General features: G+C 40.2%; 1 protein-coding gene across 3 annotated transcripts in view; it reads right to left on the bottom strand.

The window, feature by feature from the left end:
• Nucleotides 1-14346, bottom strand: part of LOC117414676 (DENN domain-containing protein 2A-like) — a 61033-nt gene that overhangs the window by 14141 nt on the left and 32546 nt on the right. For all 3 annotated transcript variants that reach the window (XM_059026924.1, XM_059026925.1, XM_034024441.3), the window contains exons 3-13: nucleotides 12855-13820; nucleotides 10226-10353; nucleotides 7984-8099; nucleotides 7169-7363; nucleotides 6794-6887; nucleotides 6538-6588; nucleotides 3347-3543; nucleotides 2383-2492; nucleotides 1588-1657; nucleotides 997-1074; nucleotides 325-465 (exon numbers count right to left, since the gene is read on the bottom strand). In XM_059026924.1, the coding sequence (XP_058882907.1) occupies nucleotides 325-465; nucleotides 997-1074; nucleotides 1588-1657; nucleotides 2383-2492; nucleotides 3347-3543; nucleotides 6538-6588; nucleotides 6794-6887; nucleotides 7169-7363; nucleotides 7984-8099; nucleotides 10226-10353; nucleotides 12855-13820 (2146 nt within the window). The remainder of the gene's footprint in view (nucleotides 1-324; nucleotides 466-996; nucleotides 1075-1587; nucleotides 1658-2382; nucleotides 2493-3346; nucleotides 3544-6537; nucleotides 6589-6793; nucleotides 6888-7168; nucleotides 7364-7983; nucleotides 8100-10225; nucleotides 10354-12854; nucleotides 13821-14346) is intronic.

The raw sequence follows: 14346 nt of genomic DNA on the forward strand, positions 1-14346 counted from the left end.
CCACTCGGGAGCCCCATGATGGTCTCTTTTTAGTAACTTAATATTAGATATTTTAAAAGGAAACATCATGTTTGCAGTTTGCCAGCTCCCTATTTACAGGGGAAGAGGAACTGAAGTATTCTTTGGGAATTAGTTGGATAAGGGCATCATTTTTACCTGTATATTGATACTGACACCTAGTGTAACTAACTTCCTGACCGTGATGCTTAGTTATCTTTTATACACTAATCAAAAAAAAAAAAAAAAGACATAGGTAAATTGAAATGGTACAGGGTGACAGTGATCTGGTTATAATCACAAATCCAATATCTGAAAGGCGCACACCTCGGTCCCGGAGCCAGGGAGGAAGTTTTTGACGGTGATGGTCCTGCCTGGGGCAGGGAACGGCGCCTCCATGATGCTTCTCATGAAGGGCTGGACGAGAGCCGGGGAGATCGCCCTCCTCTTCTCCACCTCATCCAGGATCTGCAAGGTGATAGAGGACGCTTATGTTTCAAACCTGCCATCTTACCGCACTCAAAGAACAAGAAGCACATGGGATGTTTGTAGTTTTAGTAAAATAATTGATTAGTATACCATAGATGGTACAATAATTCCATCTTGCTTTATTGATTGTAGTAAAAGCGGTCCTGTTTTCTACAGAATTTAAATTAACTGAAAGGGGGCTAGGTGGCGCAGAAAAACAAAGTTCACAGATATTGAGGCACTTATATCAATTCCATGTAAGAATTTAAAACAGGCAGCCACGCTGTGTGCCTGGTTACTGCTGGGCTGCCAGACAGCCCCACTATAGGAGCTGGATCCTGGCTGGTACACTGACCCCCCCTCCATGTGGTGTATCTGAACAGTGGGTACAGCCCGACCTCTGGAGGTCTAGGTACAAATACGACCCTGGAGGAAGAAGAAAGTTTGCCTGACATTTTTTGAATATTAAATTTAAAATCACCAATACTTTTAAGAAAAACAAGAAATAGATGAAAAACATGGATACTGTACCTTTGAAAACAGGTCAAAGCACCCCAATCGGCTCACAATACAGTACACCTCCGGCAGTCGCCTTCCCTTTCCACTGGGCTATGATTGCAAATAAAACAAAAACACATGCACAGTAAATAAAAAAAGCTTTCTATCGATATATATCAAGATATACTGAGTTTTAAAATAATTTTTATAGTGAACTACAACATGAAACTATGAAATATGAACAATCTGTATACTTAATTACTGTATAACTATTCCATAGACGTAATATATTATGGGACCTGTACATTTATAAAAAAAATCTAGAATTGTTACAGGACTAGTAAGAAACAACAGAGTAGATATAAAATGAGCAAGGAGTTATTGATTTAACAGTTTGTAACAGAATAAATATGGTAAAAACAGCTTAAACCTCTAACCATTAACTTATTTTCCGATTGGTGTTACCTGCAGGCTTAAAAGGGTGATCACGCAACTTGCTATTTTTTCTTAGAATTTTAGGCATTTGTCTTCCAAAATGCTAAACGTTGCATTCAACTTCAATATTTTTCAAAATGATATATGCATAGTGTATTTTGGCGTCAAATACATAGCTTGGCTCTTTACCAGTAAACGTCGACAGTATCCAAATCTCCTGCTCCCATCCTCTCCAGTCAGAACGAACGAGAAGGTTTCACTGAAAAAATAAAGAACAAATATATATTTTTACATCAATTCCAAGGCATGACCTGGAGCCGACAGCATTTAAAATTGAAGTCATCTAAAGTTATAAGAGTTTCGCTCGCAAGTGAACTAAGTAAACATTGGGCACTGAAGTGAAGTTTCAAGTGGAAAAGCATCAACACCCTTGGATCTGTATTTACATGACGGTACCAGTCAGAAAACGGTACTTGCACTGATAACTTGCATATATTTTTCCTTTCATATGACCAATAAAATCCAAATCCAAAATATTTTCTTAGGCAACTGCTGTATTATTGTTTTTTTTTCAGACTCCACCTTCTCCTTTCCTTTTAGCCCCCTCTAAACTCAACTTAGCTGTGTCTCTCCAGTATTGGTTTATCCACGACAGCTTTTAATATGCTTTATAATTTTAAAGTGTAGAGCAGTTCAAGTACTCGGCTGCAGACGGGCATCACAGACCTACTTTGGATTGACCTTATTTGGTTTAGCCACCATCCATAGCACTACAGCTCACAGGAAGACATCTTTAACTTTAGGCAATTGAAAGCTGCTGTTTAAAAGTGAAATCATTCTAAACAATACCATCTTGGGTCATTTTTATTTATGTACATGTTGCAATTTTCAAATTAGGTTTTTAAAAAAATATCCTTAAAAAGCACTACAGTCTCCAACATTCATGAATATGCGTTGCAAGCGGAGTGAAGTAAGTGGACTAACCTGGCAAAGTTCTGCACAGGCGCCCAGTCTCTGGCATCAGGAAAACAGAACTGGGGGATCACCTTCAGCTGGTCCTCCGTCTCACGCATGAACTTGAAGCCTCGCTCCAGCTGGCAACATCAAACAAGCCGTCAGTCAACAGACCAGCCAACTTCATATATTAACAGATGAGCACGGTTAAGGTTCACATGGTTTATAAAGGCTGCCATTGATAACACGTGTGGGTCTTCAAATTCAATTTAGTTCCAATTTGGAATTGCTGGCTATGTTCCTCATCACGTGCCTCTCCCACCTTGCTGCTACCAAGCTCCACCTCTTGGTGTCTGCAAGATCAGCTGGTGTCTAATTTGAAAGAGGGCATTACCAAAATCAGATTCAAATAATCTAAACATTGCCGTCTTCTTGACCCCTGTGACTGTGTACGCCCGCCCCTGTGTTTATTTGTGTTGTTTAATGTAGTATTATTATTATTATTATTATTATTATTCAATGTAGTTGGCAGGGACAATGCTTCTCATCTCTGCCAAAATACATCCTGTAAGAATGTGTGGTCGGCAGCGAATAATTTATTGTTATGTTTTATTTATCTGTGTTTATTGTTTGTTTTGGCCAACTTGCCTTTTGTTTTGGGTGTTTAGAGATTTGTTTGATTTAATAAAGAAAGACTGCATTTGCATCTCACCCCGCAGTACTCAGCCTGTGTTTACTTCCTGGCCTGATGTCACCCACCAAGCCATCCGTGACACCCCTTTATTAACATTACTATTAAATACAAAAGAAATCCAGTGGAAATAGTCCAATGTTGGATATATTAACACTATAACTGTCAGATACACAACAGGGCCATTTTAAGACCCACGGCAGCGGTCTTATATATTAGTTTTCCATTGTTTGGTGTCTCACTCTGACAATAGTGGAGCAAAGTGGTCAGCTAACTGTGTTGTCTTTTCAGGCCCAGCCCTACCTTGAGTGGGAACTGCTGCGTGACCTCAGGGAGGTACGGCAGCCCTGCCTGCTTCTTGTGCAACGCCACCACCAGGAAGTACTCAAACAGCTTGCGCTCCTGCAGGTTCAGCAGGTCCAGCAGGTCCCTCTCCTGGGTGTGGTAGTGTCCTGTCTGCTTCAGCATGGACTGCACGTGCACCAGCCGCTGGCTATGAGCTGGGGGACAGAGAGGCACGGCATCACTGCAGCACTCACCACTGCTGCACTATGCAGTAGCATCAACACTACTCATACACACACACGACAGCATCACTATACAGTAGCATCAACACTACTCACACACACACACAACAGCATCACTATACAGTAGAATCAACACTACTCACACACACAACAGCATCACTATACAGTAGCATCAACACTACTCACACACACGACAGCATCACTATACAGTAGCATCAACACTACTCATACACACCACAGCATCACTATACAGTAGCATCAACACTACTCATACACACACACACACACACACACACACAACAGCATCACTATACAGTAGCATCAACACTACTCATACATACAACAGCATCACTATACAGTAGCATCAACACTACTCACACACACACACAACAGCATCACTATACAGTAGCATCAACACTACTCATACACACACACACGACAGCATCACTATACAGTAGCATCAACACTACTCATACACACACACGACAGCATCACTATACAGTAGCATCAACACTACTCATACACACACACGACAGCATCACTATACAGTAGAATCAACACTACTCATACACACACACACGACAGCATCACTATACAGTAACATCAACACTACTCATACACACACACGACAGCATCACTATACAGTAGCATCAACACTACTCACACACACACACGACAGCATCACTATACAGTAGCATCAACACTACTCACACACACGACAGCATCACTATACAGTAGCATCAACACTACTCATACACACCACAGCATCACTATACAGTAGCATCAACACTACTCATACACACACACACACACACACACACGCACACAACAGCATCACTATACAGTAGCATCAACACTACTCATACACACAACAGCATCACTATACAGTAGCATCAACACTACTCACACACACACACACGACAGCATCACTATACAGTAGCATCAACACTACTCATACACACACACGACAGCATCACTATACAGTAGCATCAACACTACTCACACACACACACGACAGCATCACTATACAGTAGCATCAACACTACTCATACACACAACAGCATCACTATACAGTAGCATCAACACTACTCATACACACACACACGACAGCATCACTATACAGTAGCATCAACACTACTCATACACACACACACGGCTCACTATACACACAGCTCATTTTGGAACACAACTCTTCCAATTCTAAAATAAAGCTTTTTTTTTTTAGGAAACAGCAAGTCATAATTTTCCCTTCCATTTGTTGGTGTATATGTCCTCTCTTCTACAGCACAATGAAGTACACACACACACACACACACTCACCACCTATTTAAGACAATTTCCTCCAATTTGCAATCATTATAAATCACCCTCTGTTAGGAAAAAGCTCTGTTACAACCATTGTACTTGGTCTCATCAGTTGTTGTAATAATAATAATAGCAGAATTTAGTATTATTTACACCAAAAAATAATTTTAAAAATAAATGTAGAATGTTAACATTTGAAATATGCTTTAAGCAAAGAATATTTCTTCTGTAAGAACCTAAAGTAATTTGAGAATTCTGGTGAGTGTTTTAACACTTTCTACACTGCAGACCTCCACCGGTGCCCAGTCCATGGTACTGCTAGTGCATTCTCAGAAAAATAACTCCACTCGACACAGCAGACCCAGTTAATACCGGGTCCAGTCTTGGATATGAGTCTGTATAATTATTAAGTTAATTCCATAGAAGACTGGAACTATTTAATTAGATATAGCATTGTGACAGCGAAGACCCTGTCGCTGGTTCAGCTGCGCTGCTGCTTAGTAAACAGGAAGGCTTGCCCGGAGCCGAGCTGATCAGGCGGTCCTGATTGGCTGGGGGGGAGGGGGGGGGCGTGCCCAGGGAGCCTACGCATGTTTAAGAGCGCCATAGCTACACAGGCAGGCGCTGAGCGAAAGCTTGCTTGTTGACAGCATCTGCTCCACAGAGAGAACTACTTCATGAAACCCACAACTCTCAGATGTGCTTGTGAAGGCGCTGCCCAGCCAGGACATCAGAAAGAGCCGGAGCTGCCATGAGGATGCTGGGACTCTGGGAGCCCAAAAGTAAGTCAGTTTAAGGGATTTAATCCCAAACTAAGTACAGTGAGGGTTAGTAGTGTAGTAGGTTGCTGGAGCGGGATGTTCCTTTTAGTGGAACTAGTGCTCACCATCTGTGGGCAAACTTTTATTTTTAGCTAGCTTTGTTTTGTTTTCTTTATTAAATCCAGCACTAGGATTACCGTTGTTGGTACCTATGGCAGTGTGGCACGGAAAGCCATGCCGGTGCACATGTGTATATGTTGGTGTGGGGAATATTGGGTTGGCAGAGAGGTGGTTCAATTTCTCCCTATCAAAACACATGAGAATGTGGCTCAAGCCATGAATTGAATAAGTGAGTAAATGATTAATTAAGGCTCCAGCCACAGGTGTATAAATAAAGTAAATCACAGGTGTTAGTTAGAATGAATAGAATGGATGTTGGTGAAAGAGGTGGAGGGCTGTGATCTGTGTTTTGTGTTATGATTTCGTTCATGAGTTTCTGTATAACCTTTTGTTTTGGCCCTTGTTCCGTTTTGTTTGTTAATGTGTTTTGTTGAGTGTTTCGTGTGTGTAAATATAGTGCACATTAAAACCTGCAGCTTCCTTGTCTCCGAGTCTCCTTTCTGGTTGAAACAGCTTGCCAGTGATGCTACCCTGTCACAGTACCCTAGCGTCGGGGCAGGTGTTAATTAAATCTGCGTGCCTGTTCGGCGTGTCAAACCACTGACTCCTTATTTATTAATGTCGACCCACGTAGGTAACATCACCCTGTTACAAGCAGTTTTCTTTTTGCAAAGTTCGGTAAAGTCTTGAATGTAACCCTACATACACACAAATAGAAGCGATTGTGCCATCTTTGTAAAGTTCCTATTTATTGAGCAAAGGGCACTGGTGAGACGTTTACCTTTCAGCTTCTCTTCTGTGTCGCTCTCGGACTCACTGTTCTCATCTGTAACTGAAAAATAAAATGGAGGTTTTACATTATCAATATATTTTTGTATTTTAAATAGTCATACATAGTCAGTTGCATGCTTAGAGACAAATTGAAACTACTTTATGCAACATCCAGTTGACGTTTTGTGTTTCATGCAAATTGTGCTGTTGAGAATATTTGGATTTGAGAGTTGAGAATACATGCCTCTGGAAGATTCCACCCCTACCTTTGCCAGAGCTGGACTCTGTGGATTGAGACACCCTCTTCATGCGCTTCTTCCCCCGACGGGCTTCGTAAATACCATTGATCTTCAACACCAGCTGGAAGAAAATCAATTCAACCGGCTATCCTCAATACCCTCCACAGTATTTTTACACATTATTTTTGCAGTTTTCTCATGCTTTTCCCATGGTTATGATATGCCTTTAAAATATTTTACACTGGTTTGCCATGCTTATTAATATGCATTACCATACCTCACCATTCTTTACCATGTTTTCACTATGCTTTATTACACTTTGCTGTGCCTTTACCAGGCAAGATTCGTTGACTCTTGTTTAGTGAGCACCACTGCTGAATGCATACATCTTGGAAAGCCCACCTTTGGTATCTTCCTGCGGCGGCGGTTGTTGGGGTCTCCCGAAAGGCAGGGGGTGTCGTCTGGGCTGCTGGGGGTGGAGGGGGGGCTGACTATGGAGGGGGAACACGCACCCTCACGGTTTGTCTTCCTCAGGTCAAGCAGCTTGAAGCTGCGTCGCTCTGAGTTCTGGCGGAAGAAACTCGGCTTGGAGGGGAGCTGCAGGAGAGGAACGGGGAAACTTCAGATAGGAATTACTCAACACTGGTGTCTTATGTCAAGGGGACAGGTCTCATATAAATTAGGTTAATGGCCTCATTCTGTCTGTGTAGTTCACAAATACAGTACTGTTTGAAGTCTGTATCTCAATTGGTTTCTGAGGGATGAAATGTTGCATCTGGTGGCGGATTTGCTAATACATTCAAGCACCCCTATGGAGGACATTCAAACAGTCTTTAAAGTAATTGTGAAGTAAAGGTTTCATTTACAGCATAACCCTCAGGCAATTAGACACTCAATCCTGTTGCAGAAGGGAGGCTTCCTAAACAGATAATGACAAGACATGGAGATGCTGGTATTACCTTTACACTCATGGATAGTTATAATGACCAGGGACCTACATGCAGTGTTCCTGACAGACTTTCAACTGAGTCTAAGACCTAAATAAGAGAGAAATCAGTGAAACTCACTCTATCCTAAACAATGGGGCTGAGTCTATATCTACCTTCACCCAAAATTTTAGCAGAGTGCAATTTTTTTTTCTTTATATTTTAGAAACCCTGTGGTTTATTGCCTCAATATATATACACAACCCTAGGGTCAGGCTACACTGGTAGTACCTTAGTGGGGGTCCCAGGGGCAGAGAAAGGCGGTGAGCGGGGCAGAATACACTTATTCCCCACACCGCGGCTCTCTGTCTCAATATCTTCATAGGGGTTTTCCTTTGAAGGGGGGTCTGCAGAAACAAAGGGAGAGACACACACGGCATCCACATTACAGCATCAATGCACAAGGCCCAGATTCTAGTTCAAATATTTTATTTCCAGTATATACAGCGTACAGTCATCATTATTTTGTGATTTTATTATTGTATGAAAGTTTACTAATGTTTTGCTTGCCTTTGTTTGTGCACGTTTCAACTTGTCGCGGATGTATTGTTCAGTTACTTCTTGGCTGTTTGAGCATTATCAGTATTCTTACTGTAAGCTTTGTTTATCTTTAAAAAAAAAAAAAAAACTGCGGTTGGAGGCAGAGGTAGGCTCTTTCCGGGAGTAGCTGTGAGAGAGACAGAGCGGGTGTTGTGGAAGAGGAAGCCGACCACGAGCAGTGGGAATGGGCAGCTGGCAGGGAGCGTCGGAGGGGATGATGGAGAAGCACAGCATCGGGAGAACCCTTAGCAAACCCTCAAAGTACAGCGGGAAGGTAGACTGGGATGCCTTCCAAGCCCAGTTTGAGCTGATCACACAGCTGGGGGGGGGGGTTCAGGAGGAAATTGCAAGGAACCAGGTCTGCCTAGCCCATTCGACTCCAGTATGCACAGAATGCACACTCCAGAGAAAAACTGTTTCTATAGGGGACAATTTTTGGTATACCAGGAAATTACATCATAGTTAAAAAAAACAGTTTTTTTTAAAAAAAGATACACAAAGATTATAGTAAGAATACTAGTATGTCTGGATGGTCGGAAGTTACATAATTATTTTAATGTTCAAACAGCCAAAGAAAAACTAAACAATATATCTGAGAAAAGTTTAAATGCACACAAAACAAAAAGGCAAGCAAAACATTAGTGAACGTTCATCAATATTCACTTTAAACTCGTTTACTCTTTTTGACCATGGAACCCTGCCCTGAATTTTGTAGTACTCAAATCAACAAAAAAAACCCCAAAAACAAACAAACAAAAAAAAAAACCCCAGCAACCACCAAAACAGGATACAAAATGTCTTTACTATCTTGTCATCTTATTCCATCTTTCCAAACTCCACCCTGTCCCCCACTGCTCCCCTTTTAGGGTTATTAGGTAGGATAGTGGCCAAGTTTTATTATGAGGTTCCCTCACACAAGTGAACACACACACACACACACACACTAAGTATATACCCTCAGGGTGTATTCACATACTCAGGGTGTGATCATGTTTCCTTATTTATAATAAACATCAATCTAGAGTGAATGGAGGCTTGGTGAGTGCAGCTGAGGCGCAGTATGTGTGGTGGGGGGTGGGGGTGGGGGAGAGAGAGCACCTTTCACATAACTGATTGCTACACACACTGCAGCACTTCTTCTTCCAGCAACAATACCAATTAAAAGCTGTTTTTAAACCAGACAGCTATTTTGTTTAACCACAGATAAGGCAGGGCGAGGTAAAACAAAACAAAAAAAAGGAATTTTAAAATAATGTTTCAGTATTTTGTCACTTCTCTAATTTAAATTTAAATGTATTTTACTTATATACGGCAGTGCCTTCCTTACACCAGTATCTCAAAGCACTTCACATGTAGGTTAAAACAGAACAAAAGCATGTAGTATCAAGTAAAGTAAAAATTACAATTAACAGTAAATTATTATAATATAAATAATAACAATAAAAAAAATCTAAATACAACAACTGAAGAAAAATAATAAAACAGATAAAATCAATTATGTTTGTAAGTTAGGTTAAAAAGACTAAACTATAACAAAGTACTGACTTAAATATTGACAGAAGCAGCATCTCTAATAGAAAAGGGCAATGGTTTCATAATCATAGCATTATAACTAAGGCTATGATTTCATCACGAAGGTCACAGAAATTGTGAATTTGAATAAAAGTCAGTGAAATCTTGGAAATGGATGTAAAACACATTTGATTAGGTGCTTTCCTTATTTACTTTAAAAAATGCAGTATGCCATGCCCTGAAAATATAAATCTGCGAGTATCTGTACATTGTTTGGTTGTGTATAGATGCAGCTATAGGTCAGCGGATCTCTCGCTATATAAAGACAGGCTTGGAAACCAGTGAATCAACTATCTGTTTGCCATAGCCTCAACTGCATTGCTGCAGGTTCCGGAAATAGGTAAAAGTGTTCAATCATTACCTAGGATGTCTTCGTAGACATTCTCTTCTGATAAAGTGCGTGTAAGAGACAGTTTGGACTGGACATTCCAGTCCACCTGGCAACCTTCTGTCGAAGACTGAAGAACATCCTCAAACTCATACGACTTCCTAAAAGAAGATAAGGAGCTAAAGAGATCAAATCGCAAAATGCAGGACACATGTTACAAAGGTTTACGCCCATCAAACAACATTTGCGCACAAGCCCCTTACAAAAAGGGAATATGTGGTAAACCATTTACAAGTAATTTTCTCCCTCTTATTATGTAAAGATTATATTTAAAATGATCAAGATAAAATTTAAATGTCAAAGCATATTGGTTAAAGCATTATCATGCACATCCCCAGGGCCAGACAGCCACATACTGTACGTATTGCACCCAAGGCCTTGTCTTTACCTGCTTTTCTAAGAGTTTTCCTGACTGAGAGGAATACATTATTGCTGGTTTTAAACTCGCTGTCAGCAGAGATGTTGCTGTTAAAATATGTATTTAGTCCAGCTCTGAACTTCTTGCAGTGGCATAAAATTCCCTTAATGTTGTTGAGATTTTTTGGACTTATTTCCATAAAATGAATGTCCATATTTTTTTCTTTAAGTACATTAACCAGCCCATGCTGTAGTTTCTTTTGTTTTGTTTTTTTTCAATCTTTGTTTCTTACTTAGCTGTTCCTCATCTACTGTTATGTATCTACTCTTGCTGGTGCACTTATTTTATTTATTTATTTTTTTCAGATGGACTGCTGTCTTCACTCAGCAAGTTGGTGTTGTACCAGTTATCTGGAGTTTCATCCCCAAATATATTAAAAGGGAATAAAATTTGCAGTTTGTCATGGAATTTACAATGTAGTGGTGTGTAGTGATTTATTCAGTGTGAAGCGGCTCATTAGTATGCAAGCTGTGCTATACGCTATATATACGCACGGTCATGTGATGCAGTTTAACCAATCAGAGGTTGTTAATTTTCCAAGACATGTTTTTTTTTTTTTTATTTATATATATATATATATATATATATATATATATATATATATATATATATATATATATATATATATATATATTATATATATATATATATATATATATATATAGTTTGGCTGACAGATCTCACTAGTTAAAAAGATAAGACTAGATATTCTTTTTAAGAGATAAGAGCAGACCATTTTAAGGGCTGAGTAGTTTTATTGAGCAAGATGAACGTCTAGTTTCTTTCTAGCATGGGCATAGTTGTATTTTCACTGAATTTTTCAGTTTAATGAAAACAATGATCCTGCTGATTATGTGGTATTACTACCTGTGTGCTCATTGCTGTTCTTCCATTTATGTACAGTTTTCATGATTTGATTAATAATTTAAATAAATCCACGAAATTGAGTGTCCAAACTGTTATCAAAGCACATCGGCTTCAACTAAGTGTCTGGCTCAAACTTTTGAAACTCACTGAACAGTCATACCACATATGGTATGGTATGTAAAGAACCTAAGTTCTGCCCAGACCAATCTTCAGGGGAAAATGTCCAGTGTTTAAAAGGTATCTTGCTTTAAACTATATAGTGCTTGTAGTACACAATTTTGTATTAAAAATGTGTCCATTGTTTATAGACCTTACCAGTCAAACAAGTTAACAGTTACTGCTTCACATTCAGTAAGAATCACATATTGTACAGTGCTCCCCAGGTATTTCATGATTTTGAAAGTTCACAAATTCAGTTCATTCGTGTTGACAGATGCTCATGTACTGCAATTCAAATCGATCAATCAATTTATTTTTATATAGAGACTTCATGGCAAGCCGTCCAGAAGCGCTTTACAAAACAAGCAGGCTGTGTGGTCCAGTGGTTAAAGAAAAGGGATTGTAACCACCTCAGCCACTGACTCATTGTGTGACCCTGAGCAAGTCACTTAACCTCCTTGTGCTCCGTCTTTCGGGTGAGACGTAATTGTAAGTGACTCTGCAGCTGATGCATAGTTCACACACCCTAGCCTCTGTAAGTCGCCTTGGATAAAGGCGTCTGCTAAATAAACAAATAATAATAATAATAATAATAATAATAATAATAATAATAATAAAGTTGCCATCATATAGATGTACACTAAGGCACATATGTTCAATACCCTTCATTACTTTTAAAATAGTTTTTGCTCTTTTAAAACTACATTTCAATAATACAGTTCAAAATAACTATTATTCTTAATACTACAACACTGCAAAAATATTTCCAATAAATACATTTTTTTTTATAACTATTCAGTATTTTCTTTTTCTTATTTAACTCAATTCAACTTAAGCAATTAAAAAGAAGATCAAACTTTCTTTTTTTTTTTTATAAAAAAATTTAGTCGTTGCCAATTATTTTTATTATTTTCTCCCAATTTGGAATGGCCAATTATTTTTTATATAGTGCCTTCATGCCAAGCCATCCCGAAGCACTTTACAAAAACAAGCAAAAATGTAACTATAAGAGCAAACATTAAAATTACAACAATTAAAAATACTAACACTTACAATAAAAAACAGACTCAAATTCCTCCGGGTTGTCAGAGTTTCTGGGAATTCCAGAGGGAGGGAGTACTTGCTCCCCAAGTATTTAGAAATTCATCATCCTCTTACCTGTTAGCATTGTTTCTATGTCTGTCTGCCCAGGCTCTCCTGCTGATACTGGGGGGAGGGCAGGTGGGGAGGGGTGGTGGAGGGATAGAAGGCAGTGGTGGTAAGTTCCTCCTCCCCCTCCCTAGCCCCGGTGCTGTGCCTGAGGGAGACCCCGGCCCATCATGCTGAAAAGTGCGCTGAGGCTTTGGGAGAGGGTTGATGGAGGGGGTGCCTGGCTCAGTGTAGACATTTTCCTGATCACTTGTCCTGCTGCCAGGCCTCACCACCTCCAGTGTCCCAAAAATGGGCTCTGTTGGCCTCCTCTCCCACCCCTTCGCTTCGTCTTCCTTGGCAGGGCAGAAGTAATTGCCTGGCATCACCAACTGAGGCTGGCTGGGTCCTTCCTTCAAGGCCTGCTCCAGCTTCTTGATGTGAGTCAGAACAGACTTATTGTCCCGGACATTTGCACACAGCTTCTCGCTAATCCCCTTTTCTAATTTACACTCCCTGTTCACAGGTGCCTGTGGGGTGTTAGACCTCAAATCCCTGGTCTTTCCTGAATTCTCCTTCCCCGGGTCCTCCTTCTCGCAGCCCACAAATCTTCTGCTATTTCCCCTCCGGACCTCGGAGGTCTTTATCTCCTCTTTCTTTGCCGTTTCTGGCTCTTTTCTGGTCAGAAGTGGGGATGGGACCTCCTTTTTGCCCTCCCACTGCGAGATCTTGTCTCGTATACTGGCCTTGCTCTTGAGGCCCAGCTTGTTAGCAGGCAGTTTTTTTGCAAACTTGTTACTTCCAGTCAGCCCATTTTCGCTGGCTTGATGGTCCGCACCCGTATGCTTTTGGGTCAACATGGTGGTGCGTTCCTGAGCGTCAGTCAGATTATCCAAGGAGGTCAACAGGGTCTTGGTCTCCCCTTTCAACTGGAGGCCTGAGTCCAAAACAATTGCAGCCAAAATCTCCCCTCTCTTCACTCCACAAAACTGAAGCCTGCAGGAGGAAAGAAGGCACACAGGGTCAAAAAGATACAGAATCCAGTCAACCATTATGAAAATGTTTAGTTTGTTCAAAGCTTGGTACTGAATGCACACACCTGAACGAACAACTTGATTTAAAAACATAATGAGATTTAACTGGCCATTAGTGATGCTCCTTAGGTATTATGGAATATTGCCATATTCAGAAACAGAGTGTTAGTGCACACCACTGCTTTCTCAATATGAGAAACCATTAATTTAGCATGGAATTTAGTAGAATGTTTAAACATATACATTAATGAATATTACATTTTCAGAAACACAATTTGCTTACTTTGTTTTAAAATAAATAGTATTTTCTATTCTATTAAAATTCAGGGTGAGTTTACTGTAACTGGTCACTTTGCAACGCTGCTGCGGAATAAAAACACCAGTTCTAACCTATTTAAAAGGAGGCCGCCTTTCAAGCTACCTCCTGCTGTTTTTGAATCTCAGCTGTTCAAGATACATGAAGTTGTTAATGTAAGATGGTATCATGC

Source organism: Acipenser ruthenus, chromosome 7 (assembly GCF_902713425.1).
Source record: "Acipenser ruthenus chromosome 7, fAciRut3.2 maternal haplotype, whole genome shotgun sequence".
Classification (NCBI taxonomy): Eukaryota; Metazoa; Chordata; class Actinopteri; order Acipenseriformes; family Acipenseridae; genus Acipenser; species Acipenser ruthenus.